We start from the raw sequence: 19,782 nt of genomic DNA, 5'->3' as shown, positions 1-19,782 counted from the left end.
CTAGTTGCATCAAAGACTCAATATATTTGCAGTTGGTTTGAATTTCGAGGTTTTTTTTTTATTAATTCATGATTTGAATTTATTTTAGAATTTATCGGGCAATGCAATCTGTCCTTAAACTCCTGACAGCAATATTCAAGCCTTCTCAAACGATTGATTGTTATCGCGTGAATATTGCAATGACTCATAAATGGTCAGATCGGTGATTGATATTGCCAGATATCATTGCTGCGATGAATTTCTGTGACATTCTTCAAATGCTTTTTTCTACTATGGAGTATAAAATATCTCTTTGTAGGAAGTAGTCTGCAACTATATAATATAACTTTATTTGGTTGGATCAATATATGACTACCTTTGCGAAATGGATTTTTCGAAATTACGTATTGTGCTTACAAATGTTCTGATAAATATACCAAAATATTTATCTTTTGGGATAGAAACCCTTCAGCTTATTTTGACATGAGAACACGGACTTTAAACTCAAAATAAAAAAATAACAAATTTATAATTAATTTTTATTTGTAAAAGTTTTTGTCACAATAAACCATTGAATTGCCACACTGTGCAACAGTTGCTTACAATAAAGTCGAATGAAACGTTCTGCATCGAGGCAGTGTGAAGCTCATCATTTAGTCGGTCATCGGCGATACGCGTGCGTAGTAATAGTATTTAGCGATTAGCGCGCAGCATTAGTAGCTCCGCGTGTTATAACGAAGGACGATCATTAGTGCTTGAGTAGAAACGCGTAAAATGAGTTATACGAACTTAAAAGGCGTATTGGCACATGCGCGTTGTGAAATAATGTGAATATCAACTGAGCTGAAAAAAAATTATAATTATTAATACTATACTGCATAACAAAAGGTGTTTGTGCTCTGACAGTGTAATATTTGTGTTTAAACTTTATTACCAATAAACTACTGACTTCAAAACAAGATTTATAAAACAATGAGTTTTACGTTGCTACCGACTAACGCCTATCATGTACGCCCCACTTGCTCGCCGTTTCGCGTGCAGTTGCACATACTATTTGGTTTTGTGTTGGGTTTTCTGATGGCGCTAGGTACACTACTGCTATATAATCACTATCAAATTGAGAGCGTACAACAGCGGCAACACACTACTGCCACCGAGTACTGGCAAACGGGTTACATGACGGCCTTGCAGGAGGTGGCCACCGAGGCCGATACGTTGCAACAACAGCTCAACGAGCGGGTGCGTGTGCTATGCATGGTGTTGACATCGCCTAGCCAGCATGCGAGTCATGCGCTACATGTGAAAGCCACTTGGGGCAAACGTTGCACGCGTTTGATATTCTTGAGCAGCGAGGAGGATGAGGAATTGGGCGCTGTGGCAGTAGTGGAAAGTGAGGCGGACACTTATGATGATTTGTGGAATAAGACACGCGAGGGATTTCGCTATGTGTACGAACGTTATTTGGAAGACTATGATTGGTTCGTCAAGGCGGACGATGATACGTGAGTGAGTTTAAATATAGCGTTATATTGCATAAGAGAGCTTTGTATTGCATTGTCAATACGAATACTTGTGGTGATTTTGTCAAATTTAATACCAAACAATACATTTAATAATTTATTTTTAAGAAAAAGAAAGAATTATTCTTCGTGACTATACATATCTCATAATATTGGTCGAACACTTTTTTTAAAACAAAAAACTTCAAAGACAGCAAATGAATCAGCTATATTTTAACATAACGCACATATGTATACTGTTGCAGCCAGCTTCACCTTAAATCAATATAACATCATTTGTATATAATATTATCGGCTGCTGATGAGCTGAGAGAACAAGCTATATAAATTTTAAAGAATTTGTACTGCACATTACAGAAGTAGTTATTTTGGCAAAAATGCCAAGAGGTAGAATTGACAAGATATGCAATGTATCAATGTATCAAGGGCTTAAGAATAGTAAAATTATTACGATTTAAATGAAAGATCCACGATTCGTTTGACAAGAACTTATTAAAGTTGAACTCGAATTTTCACCGAAATTAATTTTCTTAAAAACAGCTAATGAGGTTTCAACATCTGATTAAAATTCCGATATTTGTTTACAAAGTGACATTTTTAATATCATTAAAGTAGTCAAAACGTTGAACACAGCTAGCTTACTAGGTTAGGGCTACTAAAGTTTGTGCTTGTCAGTCAAGTTGGATTAAAGTGTCAGCATGGTTGAAATTGAAAGTTGGTTGCCATTTGAGTAATTTTCTTCGTTATAGTGGAGAGGTATGTTATGACTGTCAATTTAGATGAGATTTTCTTCATGGAGTATAAGTTGTATAGAACTATAATGAAGAAAAATTAAAGAAATTTAATTTCAAACGAGATTTTGAGAGAGTATGAAAAATTTCGGTTGTACGAGTAGTAAAAAGGCGCTGAAGGTCTTGACTACCTTTTTCTTGCTCTGCTTAACTCGGAAACAACAAGGCTCAAGCCAAAAGTTAAAAAAAAAGAGAGTTTCGCAACATTATTTCGTTGTGCATTTTATAGAAGAATACGATAGCTCGTGACGTCATTAGGGGAAGTAGAATAACGATTTCATAGCACTACTTTGAAAGTGTACCTTTCGCGCCAAAATCTTGTACTCTGTCATTCTTGTTTTATATGGTGATTGAACAATTCGCTTCAAGAAAGTGACCGCTGTCAAACAGTGATTTAGACTACTTATAACTTTAAAGCGCTTCAACTAAAAATAAGTGGTGATAAGATCATCATTCATTGATTATATTTGAACAATTCTTGACAGTTGTCGAAATCGAAATATTACACAATTTTAAGAACTTACAACAAAATGTACGATATGCTAACGAGATGTGTAAAATACATACATATATAGTACACACTTACCAGGTGTACCGATATGAAGTGAGCGTTAAGATATAATACAAATGTGTTGGTAGGGAACATTTGTTGTGAACAAGCCTTATTTTTTTTCTGTTCGGTTTGCATGGCATCTGTCAAACACATTCTATAACCTTACAGTCATTGAACAAACAACATCATATTTTTTCATTGGGTTGAAAATATCAAACTTTGTACCGAAAAGTGATGATTTGCGGAAAGCATGGTTTTTTTGTTTCCATTTGAAGAAAAGTGTTGAAGAGTCGCAACGAATGCTTGTCGAGGCATATGGTGATCATGCTCTATCAGAAGCAACCTACAAAATATGGTTTTAACGGTTCAGAGATAATGATTTTGATGTGAGAAATAAAGAACGTGGAATACCACCAAAAAAAGTTTGAAGGCCCCGCACGGCAAATAATATTGTATGAAGATAGACTCTGAGTGAAAAGCAAATGGCAGCCATGCTAAATGTTGCACAACAAACAATTTGAAAGCTACGGGAAAGATTGCAATGCTCTGTGTGTGGTGAGATCAAAAGAGTGTGGTATATCATGAGCTTCTAAAACCTGATGCAACTGTTAATACAAATCGCTACAGACAGCAATTTGAACCATGTCTTGATCGAATAACGACCAAAATGGGCCAGAAGACACGGCAAAGTAATTTTGTTACACGATAATGCACCTGCACACAAAGCAAAATCGGTTCAGGATAAAATAAAAGTTCTTGGTTGGGAGCTGCTGCCCCACTCGACGTTTGGGCTGAACAGCACTTCTGCTTCAAAAGACAAACAATTTTATTAGCATCCATTTCGAGGTTCCCTACTTTTTTAAAGAAAAAACAAAAACACAGAAAATTCAAATTTAATGGGGAATGTTTATTATCATTCGAAAGAACATTCTTTGGTATTTATTTTTTAAGATCATCTTTTTCAAATGTTGGCCGCGGCTTCGTCTCAGATGGTTCATCCGTTGAATCCAATTTTCAATGACTGGAATTGTTCGCACTTTATATTATACTATTAGCGTGGTATCCACAAATTGCCGGAAAAGTGGTCAAAATTTTTTTTTTGCTTTCCCATTCAAAATTAGTATTTCGTGAAGAGCTGAGTTTAGTTTAGCCATGTCCGTTTGTCTGTCTGTATACACGCGAATTAGTCTCACAGTTTTTGATATATCGAACTAAATTTTTGATTCATGAAGGATCTTTTAAAGGTTGTTTACATCAAACTTCATGGCTATAAAGGACTAGCAACCTGTTGTATCTTCAAGAAATTTAGCATATAATTTCAAAGCAACGCTACAATTTCTGAATAAATCGAAATGGCATGGCTATATCATACAACTGCCATATACGGCACAGTGCCTTATATAAATTGTTATAATTTTGCAATAATATTTAATAAGCGACAAATACTGTCACTTCATCGATAAGAAAATTAATTAACTTTCTTTACATTTCATTTCCATTACAGTTACATGGTTATGGAAAATTTACGTTACATGCTTTACGCATATTCCCCGGATATTCCAATCTATTTTGGCTATCAGCTGGTGCGTTATGGTGTGGTAAGTATATAAATATATATATATATAATATATATATAAGTGCGAGTGTCTGTATTAGACACCAATTAGTTAAAAAAAAGCTGCATCTCGATGAAATGCCGAAAAAAGCTTTATTGCTACCATTTAGTGTTTTTAATTAACTCATTCAACGTTAAAACGGCTCTTATGTGTCGTCGTTGGCCACGCATGCGCACAATAACGACACAATTATGTCCAAACAGAGCTCTCTTAATATTTGTATACCTTAGGCGGATGCTCATCAAGTGTTCAAAATTGAATTTCAATAATAAATTTATGCAAACAAGCAATAAAATTAAATGCTTAAATGCCACACGTGATTTATAGACAGTGAGCGCCCCAAACATTTGGCGGCAAAAATGCAAACGACTTAAAGTTAAAGATATTTTCTCAAAACATATTGAAAACACGCGTAACTACAGCAATTCTGAGCTTATCATATTTCTGTAAAAAACTTCAGTAATTAACAGTGGCTTAAGTCATCACTAGGTTGTTTCTAAGTGTCGATATTACAAGTATTATATTAATACAGACATTTGCTAAACTAGTTAGCAATAATAGCAAAAACTTGTAAATTTAAGTATTTCTGAATCAATGATACCTACATACGTACTATGTGTCTATGTTAATGTTGTTATTTATGCTTAATGCTTATCTTAAATTGTTGCTATTAATCTTTTTTTATTCACACCACCTACTGAGACAAGCAAAAAGCCGCTAATACTACAAGTATGAATAGTTAGACATGTTATGTACATACTTGTGTATGTGTACACTTGCTATTGTGCTGAAAATTTTGAATAATTAATAATATTCAAAAAAACTGTGTTGAACTTGTCGACGAGTGTTTGGCAGCTGTCTTCATTTGTGATGCCACACTTCCTTTAGCGTTCATATGTTCGCATGTAATTATTAATTTGTGTGTTTTTATTCATTTCTGTAGTTTTAAACAAAAATATTTAAAATTTTTGTTAACAATTTTATAAGCGGTTTATATGCGTTAATTTTTATCGCAATTAATAATTGGCTTGTTGAAATTGAGATGTTGGAGCGGAATTAACGGTAATAACATAGTAACAGGATTAACAAGTTCTTGAGCTAAACATACGCATTACTGTTTATTCAAGAGAAATTCAAAGAATCTATGAATATTATTAGCAACAAATATGTACAGCTATATTTCTCTACATCCAGCACTTACGAACATATCATTTTCATAAAGTGAATTACCATACCAGCGCTCAAATTACTTTTGACTGTAAAATGAACATATTTAATACGTATAGCTCGGGCTAAGCATTAGATAGAATCTAATATCTTTACAGTACGCCCCAGGTAAAACCAAACGATAAAGTTTCGTGCAGCTGCATTGTTTGAAGTTGTTGCAATAATTTACTCCCCAAAAGGTCAGCTTGAAAAGAGAATTAGCCTTAAAAATAAAGTACCAAAAGCAAAAGCAAAAAGCCGGTCTGTCATCACAGATTTTTAATATCGAAAGTGTCTTTTGCTGAAACCGCATTTTTCAATTTACTTTCAAAACTTTTAAAGACACTTTAGTCTACCTACAAGGTAAATAGTCCTAAAAAGAACCGAACTTTTTGGATAAACATACATTTGTATGATAAAAAGTATTTTGAAAGTTATTATTTCTTCAAAGTAAGATCCAATGGAATACAACGTTTGCAATGATTAATGAGCTCATGGCTATATTTTTTATGTCATTTATAGGAATGTCTCTAAGATGCTACTTTCATGTTGTTTTTTGGTAAAGAAATAGAAAATAATCACATATTTACAGGTCAGGCGAATACCGGAAGTGGTTTTCATAAAAAAAGCAATTCACTTTTTTGGTCTTCATTTAATTCATGTGTCTTCAGGTAAAATTCTCCACGTAGTGTTTTTACTCGTACTTATTCCCTCAGCTAACATTCTCAGACTTGTCTGCCCCTAAATTGTCGCTGATAAAGTATTAACAATATTAACTCGTTTTGCTTGTTAGTGTTTTTTTAATAGTAAAAAACCTAACATCCATAACATTTTATTTAAACTGTAGTGTTTCGAAGATGCATTCGTGTAAGAAATTAAGCTTCATTTCACAATATATTCTGCTAGTTTAGCGTTAGCCACAATATCTACAGCAACTCAGCTACTTATTATTGCCGATTTTTTCCAAAATATTTTCCAAGTGATAGTCACCGTTTCTAGGGTAAGCAGTTCATGTAGTAGTACTAAGCAAAAGGGAGAGCAAAAGATATGGAACGAATAAAGGCACTTGATATATTTTTTATGAGCAAACAGCACCAGTTCACACAGGGGGAAACAAAATATATTTTATTTTTGTGCTAATAATTATACCAAGCCGTAATTTTTCCGTATTCAAACTAAGAGTAGTTTAAAAGAAAGCTGCAAATACATAACTGTTTATTTAAATTTTTCAAAATTTATTTTCAACATTTATACTGTCTCTTAACATAGCAGACACTACTAAATTGGTGTATCCAAAGGTGCAGAATGTGACGTCGCTCTATTTTTTGATAATAATTGTTATTCGCCTTATGGAGTGTTCTGGAAATCATTGTTTCTATCGTTCGTTTAAGCAACCGTAAAAATAATATTTTGTTATCATACAAAATGGTTGTTTAGTAAGAAAGCAAACTCTCCTAATTTTTGCTTTAACCAAATGTAGTATCTAATAGTATGCCACCAACATTTTTAAATAACTTTTAGAAAAGTGTTGTTGAGCGTTCTTTTGTTACTCGCTTACAAAAAAAAATGACGATGGTGACTAAAGACTCGTAATATTGTTGGACAAAACCAAGCCAAGTTCATTTGGGTCCTTTAAAAAGAATATTAATATTGTAATATTAATCACATAATACATGTATAATAATCACAGGCAGTAGTGTTACTAGAGCACTGTGGTGTATAGCAGCGATAGTTGATTTATGTAGGTCTGTAACACCAACCAGTTCACTTATAGCAAAACAGAGTTTGTTTGTTGAGAACGAAATTTAACGCCAAGGAAATTCCTCGCATATAGAACCGCGAAAATTATGCAAAATTAACTACAGTTGGTTGATATTGTGTCAATATAACGGTGTTTACAGGCGGTTGCGTCATTGTACAGAAATACATTTCCGGTTTGTTGTAGCGTTCGTAAATGTCTGACAATATTTAATTTATTAATGGCTAGTACAAAATATAACATAAAATATAGTAATCTCATGTTAATAATTTTGAAATTAAACTTCGGTATTTACTTACAGAAATAGTAGAGGATATTAAAACATTATAATGGTTTCCATGTAGTGCACTGTGATGATGTGTGATAATTTGCATATTCATAAAATATTGTGCAGCAACTAGGAAGTAATTAGATAAAGCCACAAAATACATCATATTAAATAAAACTTAACATGATATTAAATAAACATATTTGCAGTTAAAGCTACTACAATCTTTACACTTAAATCAACTGTAGTGATAAGTGTCCATACAAATTGTAACATAAATATTTAAACATGATTTAATCTATTTTGATACAATTTCGAGAAACATATCCTAGTTTCGAGAATACACCGAATATATTTTTCATACGTTGATAAGAACCGGAGTTGTGATCAAAAACGTAACCGAAACTTTTTGCTTCTAGAATTTTCCGTAAACGAATAACAACAACCCAAATAGTAATAAGAATATTTTTGAAGTTGCTAGGTCTCTTGGAGTTTATATTTGCATCAAATAAATTCATATTCGGTCCAAAATTTTAGCAGATAAGTGGCGCAATATTGCTAAAGGTTAGGTTAAACTGGCTGGCTGTTACGCCGTACATAGACCTACAGGTCGTTTGTAGTGCCAGATGGAGGTTTACGTCCTACAGCATGTCAACATTTTTTGCGAATTTTAATAGAAATCTGATACTTCATCCAGTCCCTTGAACTGCGAAGCTCCCACCACTTACCCTGATCTGTCTGTTGAAAATTTCATTGTGTTTCCTTTTTATCGATTTGCGTATTTCTTGTACTGGTTCGGTAGTCAAGCGGATGACAGCTTGGGCAGCCATTTCGTTTCCCGGAACGCTCATGTGCCCTGGAACCCAGTATGTATGCTGCTTCTAAAGACATTCTGCTTTAATTGCCACTTGGCTGTCGACGTAGATATTTATATTCTTTATGTCATTTAGTGCGTTGTAAGCTAACTCAGCAGCTTTTCTGACCGCAATGATTTCTGCCTAGAAAATAATGCAGTATTCCGAAAGATTGAAGCGTCGGCCGGCGCGCCATTTTTGACTTAGTTCATTCGAGGATCATCCATTCATTTGGTTTTTTTTTTTAAATTTATTTATTCGATATTTAAATATACCTGATAGGTTACCTTGGAAATATCTCTCAAATAATGTTACCTTATGCCCATAGCTATAAAGTATATTTACCAGACGGGTTTCTAGATTTACAGACCAATGTGTATATAATGTCAAATTTAATGAGTCTACATTTACAATAGTAAAATTGTAATAAAACGATTAAAATGTTAATAAAAAAATCGACTTCCTTGCACTACAACCGTGACTGTCATTAAATTTGACGTAAAGAAAATCGCATATAATACAAGAACTTATCCATTGTGTAAAAATCTTCAATGGATAAAGTTATTTGAGATATTATGTATTGTATATATATAACCTTTTTTGTTACTAAAATTCTTTTTAATAAAAAAAACCACCGCATTTACCGGTTTTATTGTTTTTATTACTGCTATTTCTATGAGAACCCGTAATTATGGGCGTTTAAGGTTTGCGTTTTCGAAATTAATTGCGTGTATCATCCAATGTTTTATGCAGTTAATAATGATTGTAGCCATTATGCAGAAAAATACCGCAGCTTTTGGAATACGCAAATTTTTTTACTTGCAAATTTTTTCTTTATTCGCGGCAATTAGTCAACATTTTCAAAGAAGCTATATAAAATTGTCTATGGGTGAGCTGTGGCGCTATTGGTACCTTCGCCGTAAGCGATGAGGTAAATATCTGCTTCCATACACATTCCTATGTATTTTGTTGGCGCATATTTGCATCTCATTTGCTAGTGATATGCCCACAATAATCCCAGCCGCTAATTGAACGAAGAATAAATTTTGTTGAATAAAAGCAACTCAGCAAAGAAATCAAAACCGCATTCGAGCCATTTTTTGGTAAGATAGAAGCATCACGTAAATGGTAATCTTTAATTATTATGCATATTAAATATTTTAAAAATTTGGAGAAATTCCCATATTGCATAATAAAGAATTAATTGGAATTTAGGAATAGAAAAATATGAAATTATGCACAATACATATCATGACATGGGTATTTTGGGAAATTTAGTAAAATTGTTGGTTAAGGTACCATATTCATTATACTAAATTCAATGACAGTAGTAGTCAAAACAATTTCATTTTCGTTGACAATTGTGTATGTCACTAAATTCTATTAAAATTATGCGTTTAAGAAATTTTTTGAAATTGGCAGCTTTTTGTCATTTTAAAAATGTTTTTTTATTCGATGGAAACCATAAGTTCATATCATTGTGAATTTCATTGATTTATTCGCTGTTTATTTGACAAAATGCAGAACGCACATAGGATATTGTTTAAAATATCTATTACTCAGCTAGATGAACGAAAATGAGTTCATTCGCTATGTGCCATACATAAGAAAGAACTCTTCTAATAAACTACCTTGTTATGCATTCAAGATAAAATTGGACCCGGACTAGACAAAACTTTTGGCAACGTAAACAAACAGCTGATTGACAAATGGAGCACAAACTTCACATAAAGTATGGGCTAAATTCAACGATGACAGTTGGTGTTGCATTTTATTTAACCGACATATCGCAATGAGTCTAAATAAGCTGGCGTTTTTTGCTTTGTGAAAGGGCAACACTTTCTTCGCCAAATGTGGTGGCTTTGACATACAACCGATTCAATAAGGCATAGTAATACTGCTTATTGATTGTTTTGTCAAATTCCAGATAGTCGATGAATATAATTTCATTGACTTACAAAAAATACTGATCAAAACCTTACCGGCCGACTTTTGTGTTTTCTGGACAACTTTGAGAAAAGCAATAACCATTAATGATGTAAAAAAACAAGAACAAAAGTTAACTTCGTTTGCACCGAAGTTATAATAGCGTTCACAAATAAAAAATATTCCTTACAAAAGCTTGATTTCGAACGTTTACTTTGTGTGGCAGCTATATGCTATAGTGGTCCCACATCGGCGGTTCCGACATATGGGCAGCTTCTTTGGGAGAAAAGAACTTGTAAAATTTATATTTTTAATTTTGGGATAGCAGGTTTGGTCAATCGTTTTGCAAAGGTGTCAAATATATACTAACATAAAAATTTATGCGATTACTTGTAAGCCCATAAGTAGGTTGTAATTACTAATCTCACGCAAATCTCGAATTATACAAACATTTTGCGACCACAAAACCAAGATAGGTATTGCTAATAAACTCGTAGACTTCTTTCAAGGTTCATATCATAGTTTTTGATACCATAAGATTAAAAAAAATTTACAATTTTAACACTAAAATGTTAAGTCTACTTCAAGGTTTGTTGTGAAGTTGAGCAATCAAACCATTCTAGAAGATTTAGAAACAAAGTGAGCAATTTTATAAAATATTAAGTACAAATATTAAAATGAGCATACAAAATACATACAGATTTTACAACATCTCGAAGGCTGACGAAACTATCCAAAACTAAGGCCAGTAATTAATTTGTAAATCTTATCAACATTTCACAACAACTTTTAAGCCTATTAGACACCGAATAAATTTGTAAAATTTAAAATTTTAAATTTTTCTTCGCGTTGTTACTTTATTATAAGGTATCAACTACGATCAATTCAAATCGCCGATCTCACTAACAAATCTGTTTATAAATTTTGCTTGTTTTTTTTTTCATCAAGGCATTAATCAAATTCAATTATTAGTCGCGAGAAGTCAAGGCGTAACAATGTAATTAAATTCAGCGCTGAAGCTGAGATATGTTTAAACTCGTATGTGTAGAGGTTTAAAAGTAGCCATACATACAAATATGTATGATGTAATATTGTATTAAGTCGTTGAAGTTTTGTTTAATATTTTCATCGAAAAATTGCTTTAATATTACTCTGCGGTTATTTGAAACCCACACACCAATTAGCTAAACATAACCTATGATAGCTGGGTTGGGCAGCGGCTGATGTATGAAAATTAAGTTCTCCAAAAAATCACATAAAACGATTATGCTTAATGGGCATCTTGGTTAGCTGTGCTATTCGTATTGTTTGCTACTTCATGGATATAATGTTGTAATCATTTATTTTTCAAACTCTAATAGTTTAATCGCACATATTTGAAGAGTCTGTGAGCAGAATATATACATATATTTCAGTTGATTAAGCTAAACACGGAACATGTCATGGCTTAAAAATTTACATCCGATTGGAAAAACGTATTTAATTTTTTTTTGTTTTGCAAAAGGTTCTAATAGGCGTAAGCTTACCTTACGTTTTCCTTACCGTTTTCGACATTAATTAAATTATGTTACGTTAATATGTTATAATATAATATTAAAACAGGCGTGAAACGATTTGTAAGGTGGCTGCAAAAGTTTGGCAGAGATAAATGATAATTTAATTATGTTACGCCTTCAGAAGACAAACACCTACGACGAAGCGACTGAAATTTTTTTGCTCACTGAGTTTTTTTTTTTTTCTTTGTTGAAAGTTTGATGTATGAATTAATTATGAATTTGATCGCAGGTTTAACCATGCAAAAAAAAAAAATTACAAAAAAATATATGAAAATTGGCAATAATATAACTTTTTATGCTTTTACCAAAAAAATATTAAGATATTATCCAAATTCGAAAATACTGCTTTTCTGAAGCAATTTTATCGCTTCTTTTTACAAAGTGTATTTATAAAATATAACATTATGCTAATAGACTTTTTTAGCTGGTGGTTTTTTTAGCATTTCAAAGTTTCTTGTCAGACAGTAAATGGACGATTTCAAAGCAATAACATAATTTTCTCTTGCGGTTGACTGTGGCTGTCTGGAATTTGACATAATTAAAACCGCACAGAAGAGTACTGACATTAAAAATGTTTTAGAATAAGATAGAGCCTATAAATATCAATAACAAATTTGAGCACGATATTATAACCTAATAATTTTTAGTATATAGAAGAATTTATGCGGCGTTAAGCCATTTATACATACGTCGGAAATCGTTATAACTAATCGTACGAAAATGTTGAATGCAATTGTTTGTTGCATTTCTACTGTAAATAATACTAATTCTGATATCGAAGTATACCAGAGGCATCTAAGGTAAACAAATTAAATAAATAATAACTTATGCACCAAGTTATGGATAATACTAGGTATGCTAAAAAGTTTGTTGCTTTGAGAGCACGGTATTTGAAATGAAATTATATGTTTTGATTTAGACCTAACCTTCAAAAATGTAGATGTATGAATTCACGGCCGTCTGTTATGTAACGAGAAAGGTTTGTTCCAGTTTCGATACCCAATTGACTCCCCTCATTTAACAGAGCATATAATTTCCTTGCGACCATACGGTTTTTTTCCCATGGAAAATAGTTATTTATTATTATAGTTAGTTATACCTATGTTTATAAGTTTTTCAATTAAACTTATTTTTATCATAAATTCTCATTTATTTGCCAGCCCTATATGTCCGGTGGCGCCGCCTATGTGCTCAGTAAAGCAGCCCTGCGACGCTTTATGACTCTGGCCTTTCACAACTCCACGCTCTGCCCGCGTGCACAGAAATTTGGCATTGAAGACTTTTATATGGGAGTTTGCTTGCAAAATGTAGGCGTACAACTCGCCGATACACGATTCGCATTGAGTGTCGACGATAAACCAAAATTCATGCCGCTTGATCTGCAAACCTACATGGGCACCGACAACACAACGGAAATCTCCGAATGGCTGCTTACCATGACACCGCATGCGGTTGAGCGCGTAAGTTAATCGTGGAATCACGCAATGCAATAATGCAATAAAAGTGGCTTTAAATTATTAATTGCATTTTAGGGCTTGAATTGTTGTTCAAACTACTCGATTGCTTTCCACTATACCAGTCCCTGGCGCATGTATATGTATGAGTATTTCATTTATCATTTTCGTGCTTTTGGTCTACAACAACATCAGGTAAGCGCGCTGCCGGTCAAGTTGTCGCTGGAGGAAGTGACGCGTTTGTTTCCCAGCAATTACACCGCCGACGAGGGACCGTTAGTGGACCTAGCCACACAAAATCTACCGGATAATTTTTAGTTGTAACTCTTAAATTGTGATATTATTCAAAGAGTATATGAGATTGATGCTCGGCACTTTATCAATTATTTATTAAGTGTATATATTTACGTATTTATTATGATTTAAAGTTATTATAAACCTATAGACAAGGCGTGTATGCATATGTATTGAATATAGTTTTATTAATAAAATCGAATAATAACATATTAGGACACAGTTGGTTTAAAAAAATAATTTTTTTACATTCATGCTCAGCAACTTACAGGATTTGGTGAAACATCTGACTTTTTTCCAGGCTGAACATTCGAGAAGCTATTGTTATAGCGTCTCATAACGCTCCGCGCATGCTCTGCATTCTGCTTATTCTAGTTCACCAAGCTTATGAAGTTTAGATCTTCGAAATTGAATCCCTGTAAATACGCCTAAAATTCATTAAGGTTCCTTTTTCCTTTACTATCAATAGTACTAACTTACTTTCGTTTTTGTCGCATGCCCTGTATTACTGGTGTTCCAAAACTCATTGATTCAAGCCACCCTTTAAGATGGCTGGTTTTCGGTAATAATATTTCCGTTTTTATTTACGTATGTAATGGCTGATCCGATCGAATCGTTTATTACCTCTACTAATTGTAAAGATTTGAAACTATAAGCTTTCTTAAACATTCATCTTTATGATAGAAGTTGGGAGAATTATATTTTATAATAATTATTATTTTCAATATTTACATTGCTTATTTATTTAGTATTATGAAGGTTCACAGATTGGCTTGAATAACAGAAGTGCTTTGTTTAAATTGAACTAATTTCAACTTAGAATAGTTTATGCATCGCAAAGAATTGTCAAAAATATTGGTTGCATTATTTATTAATTCATTTGAATTAAACTGTTCAAGCAGGTGGCTAACATCCTCAAATTATGATATTTTCGTAGGCTCATTTTAGTATGTTAAGAATAATATTTTAATTCGTTTAAGTTATGTATTTGATTGAGTCAAACTCTACTGAGTTGAAGTATTCATTCAACCCAACTTTTTTTTTTGGTATTACGAACTTCAACTATTTTCAGTCGACGTCTAATTGGTGCTGCCAACATAGATTTGACATTAACTAAACAGCTGAATTTTTTAAACGAAAAATCAAAACAATTTAATTTAGTTAATGCTCATGAAAAGCCAATATGATTTATATTACGATGACAAACATGTGGGGGAAAAAACTGATGTGCTGCGTATACGAAAAAGCCGTTGTAACTACTCAAATTTATTCTAACTTTCTAACACCAAGTGAGGCAAAGTTTTATTTGCATTTAATGACTTTTAAATACTGTTTGTTGCAGATTCATGTTTTTTTTTAAGTTAAATAAGGAAACATTTTGTTTTTAACTAAAAAAAAAAATAAAGGAAAACTCTTTCGTGTAAGAATAATTTAAGAATAATTGAGCTGTAAGTTTTTTAGTATTTCTTTTAATAATAAATTTTTGTGATGCTAATTTTCAATTACTCTAAAATTTCGGTTCGTCTCTTACTACGGCGACATCTTGTATACGGAGTATGTGAAGGCATTAAAGAAAATTTAACGCAAGTAAAATAGCATCTTGAAGACGTAACAAAGAGCTCTTAAAAGCTTGAAAGGATGATATGGAATTTAAAATTGTATTATATAAGTAGTAAGCATGGTTGTAGTCCAATTTTACCTATCTGTCGACAGTAATATGCACGAAATTGAACGAATTGTTCCTGAGATATGGGATTTCACCTGAAAAGTGGCGATAATTAGAGACCTGACCTAATTATAAAGAACTTAATCGAAACCGTGTTATTTAACGAAATATCAAGCCCCAAACCCGGAACCACGCTCGCTATTCATGTTTTATCATTTATCTTTAAACCCATTTTCTCAAAAGTATTGCTTTTTTCTCAAGTTTTGGCACGATTCTGAACAAACTATAAAATACATTCAAAAACTGTACATTTTCACAGATTCACAAAACATCTCATAATGTCTAGACACGAGCTTTTCTGTTAAACACATCGTAAAAAAATGCATATTTTTTAAATCGCTGCCATTTTGTTACATTTTCAACTTTTCAGAAAAGCGTATCCAAAGTCATAACTGCGCTTAAAAACTTAAGGTAAAAAAAAAAGTATATGTAGAATTTCTTTGCAACTCATCATCAAGACTACACGAAATTTGAACGCCAAGGTAGACAACCTCCCTAATATGAATATTACAATATGCCACGGATTATCAAACTTTCACATGCCTTTCAAACTGTTGAGCGAGTCAGTTAGAAAATAGAGCGCCTATAAGTAGGCAATTTATTCAGCTGGAATTCCATTAGTAAGAATTCAAACCGAGCCGAGTTTGTTGCTTAAGTCTTTTGTTGTAGTCCATCAGTTTATTGAAATTCTTTAAATGGTTCAATAGTGGGTGAACAGTTTATTCAATCATTTAGAAACTTTGAACTTGACAGTAAAATAGTGTGCGACTTTTGTAGCAATAAAAATGGATTAAAGCTTATGTTCACTTTAGGAAAATATTGTAAAAAATCTAATAAATTTTATTGTTTATTATAGAAAAGGGTTCAAAAAGCTTGCAATAATTTTCTTTAAATATATAATACTAGCTTTTCCGGCAGCTCCGCTCGCATTGAATCCCTTAAATAAAAAAATAAAAAAATAAAAATTAAAAAAAAAAAACAAATATTTAATACAATACATTTACATATCGTATACATTAACGAATACTACTATAATAATAATAATAATATAATGTATGTAGTGATGATCATCCTCGTGGTAGTGGTGGTAACCAGAAATCCTCAATTTATCCGAGTTACGCTTTTAAGCATTTTTGTTTTGCTACATTTTGAAATTTTTCGACAAACAATCATATCTGCCAAAATAATTTTTTTCAATTTTCAAATTTATTTTACAAAAAGATATAATTTCTCAATTCGTGAAAAATATATTTAGTTTTTAATAATAAATATTCTATGTTCTCTCCAATATCATAAGACATATGTGTACAAAGTTTCATGATGATCGGTTAAGTAGTTTTTGCGTGAAAGCGTAACAAACAAACGGACTTTCGCATTTATAATATTAGTAGGAATAACAATTAAGTTTACATCTTGTTTTTGAAATTCTTAATTAAAATTGAATTAAAGATTTGTATTATAACTGCCTTTTGATTATTTATTTCTCAAAAAATACATAAGACCGTTTTACTTGTAATAATCTATTCATTCAGTTCACTAAAAATTTTCTACAAAAGCATGATTACTGTTACACGATAAACGTTTTCCAAACGAAACTTTTTCGTATGCACATGCATATCTGACTTCATATATGGGTTAGTATGTAGAAAAGTGTATGCAATATATTATGTGCAAACAAATTAACAAACACTTGCGCTCGCTATCTGATGCCTGATTTGGTGTTAAGTATTAGCTTTAGAATGTCGCAACTATAAATAATGCGCTAAACAAGTTCATTAAAATAAATGAACCACAACGTGCCAGCAAATTGGTGCATCTATACATATAAGAGTCATGCTTCAATTGTATTTAATTGTTTGTGTGTGCATGTGTTTTGCAATCGGAGACAGCTGTGCACGTCGAAACGGCACGTATCTGCTTATATGCGCGAGTATGCCTCTAAAAGTGCATCTTCTTCGTTTTATCTGTGCATCTGGCTGTCAATCGGCTATGTTTCCATTGTCGCCTTTAAATAGTTTGTCATGTTTCCCTTCACTTTAGAGATATTGGCGCAGAAAGAGCGCTGATATGTGCCAAATGTCATCTTCAAAAGTGAAAAAATGACAAGTAAACATAAAAAACAAAAGAATTTGCATTTCTGTATAATATTATAATTAAATAATGAATTTTTGATTTGGTTTAAGAAAAATTAATAACTATTTATTAAAAGTCAATTATAAGGCACTTTTTTAATTTTTATTAAATAACTTTTTGTTAATTACAAAATTAGTTCGAAACTTTTTTTCAATCTAAATAACTAGAAATTAATAGTTTAAATAAAAAGTTGACTCAAGTTTTAATTAAAAGTTAATTAAGGTAATATTAATATTTTATTTCATTAATTAAAATTTAATAGTTTTTCAATCAAACATTATGTAATTTTTTTAGTCATGGACTTAAAACTTAATTTAGTAGTTAACAAAATTATGTTTTGAATCAAATATCTAATTTAATTAATTAAAAACATTATTGCTTTATTTCCATAGTTTACTTAATACTAATGTGCATGGCGAAAATGACCAGTAGTTGGCTGACAACAAACAAAAAAACAAAAAAAATGTACGTGTGGCACTCGGGGACTGCCGCGGTTAAGCTATTGCATAGCCTTTTCTAACAATTTATGCAATTATAAATTTTTATTTATTTTTAATGCCTATTAATTTTTTTTTTCTTTGATATTAATTCAAAATACACTTTTTGAGCGTAGTGACCGATAAGTAAATACTTTTTTTTTCTTTTATTGAAATTCTTTTATAGTTAATATTGTTAAAAATATTTTTATTATCTTACTCACATGTATGTTATTCAGGAAAATTCATCATTCAAACCAGGGATAAAATTTTTTTTTAACACCTAGAGGCGGCGCACTCAGTTTTAACGGAAATTTCGAGTTAAACTTTTTTTGGACAAAAAAAAATAATTTTTTTTTTCGCTCCACCCTAATATGTATCCGTTAAACATATGCTGAAACTATTCAAACCCTTTTTTGTGACTTTGCATTATAATAAAACAATTGATTTTTGAACTTTTAATACTTAATTAAAAGAATAAATATATTAACTCTCAATTAATAAATGTTTTTTATAATTTTCAATTGAAAATTAATACTCTAAGCATTGCACCACAAAATATTTCATTACATAAAATTCAATTTCGCGTTTTCTTTCATTTTCATTGTTTCCAATTTTTGTTAGTGATTTTCAACAGTAACAACAAATCTCTCTGTTCACATATTTTTCTGTAGGATTTCAATCTGTCTTTTTTCAATTGCTAAATGTCAGACCTTTGAACTTTGACAGTTGCCTGAGTTCAGGAGGTTTTGACATTGCGCTCTCATTTCCAGTAAGAGGTGAGTTGGGCATCGCTTTATATCTGATTGAAACTAAAGGTTTATGGTATTGGAAATAAGAAACAGAAGTTTGATACTTGATATCCTCAAAAATTTTTGGAAAATACGAAATCGAATGTACGCAGCCCGCGAAAAATCAAAATTCACCTTTTCTTTTGAACACACCGCGTATTACTATTGGCCCTTAAAAAGAGATTGTTATGAAATAAAACATATGTTTTCGACATTTGTCTTTCTGTTTACTTCAATGTATCCTTAAACAAAACTGACGTTACAAATATATTTATTATTTGGTTTATGGTTTCTGATTTTTTTAATGTAAAAAGGAAATAAAGATTTAAAAATAAACGAGAGCAAATCTTATAAAATCATTAAACGTTTCATGAATTGTGAGCACAAATATATAAAAAATAGATCTTATATCTAGGGCAACTAAACCACTGCAAACCAGTGTAATGTAATTAACTTTAATTTCGATTATTGGCATTCGTGCGCTTTTGAACACCTGCATGGTTCAGTTTAATTTTTTTGTTTAGTAAATTTCTGATTTTGTTCTAATAGTATTTTTATTAACCATATTATACGACAGTGACAAACCCAGCCAGAATAATCCTATTAGAAGAATTCTCCACTGATGAGGAATTAAAATTTATTAAAGATACGATATTTTTCATCAAAATCCTGGTTACAATAAACTCCGTGAATACAATTTTTAAATGGTGGTTATTGCGTGAATGAATAATACGAAACAAGTTTGCGAAGTATAAAAAGAAATAATTCTATAAAGACAACGAATATACAATTTAGCATAATAGGAAACCTCCTTGAATGAACGTTTTTACAAAATACTAAATTAAATTCAGCAATAAAAAGCTTTTTTACAAAAGTATTT

General features: G+C 31.7%; 1 protein-coding gene across 1 annotated transcript; it reads left to right on the top strand.

Moving 5' to 3' along the window:
* Positions 1–641: 641 nt before the first annotated feature.
* On the top strand, positions 642–13,994 carry LOC106626224 (glycoprotein-N-acetylgalactosamine 3-beta-galactosyltransferase 1-like). Its single transcript, XM_036376553.2, has 4 exons — positions 642–1,481; positions 4,348–4,441; positions 13,189–13,488; positions 13,561–13,994. The coding sequence occupies exons 1-4, from the start codon at positions 952–954 to the stop codon at positions 13,798–13,800; spliced, it is 1,164 nt and encodes a 387-aa protein (XP_036232446.2). The 5' UTR covers positions 642–951; the 3' UTR covers positions 13,801–13,994.
* Positions 13,995–19,782: the final 5,788 nt, after the last annotated feature.

The sequence above is a fragment of the Bactrocera oleae genome, chromosome 3 (genome assembly GCF_042242935.1).
Source record: "Bactrocera oleae isolate idBacOlea1 chromosome 3, idBacOlea1, whole genome shotgun sequence".
Taxonomy (NCBI): domain Eukaryota; kingdom Metazoa; phylum Arthropoda; class Insecta; order Diptera; family Tephritidae; genus Bactrocera; species Bactrocera oleae.
Note: the sequence above shows the minus strand (reverse complement) of the source record. Positions and strands in the feature narration are given on the sequence as shown.

Coding starts and splice junctions, on each gene's coding strand:
- LOC106626224 (XM_036376553.2), top strand. CDS start 952: ATGAGTTTTACGTTGCTACCGACTAACGCCTATCATGTACGCCCCACT. Junction 4,442..13,188: donor AGCTGGTGCGTTATGGTGTG/GTAAGTATATAA, acceptor TTTATTTGCCAG/CCCTATATGTCCGGTGGCGC. Junction 13,489..13,560: donor CACCGCATGCGGTTGAGCGC/GTAAGTTAATCG, acceptor ATTGCATTTTAG/GGCTTGAATTGTTGTTCAAA.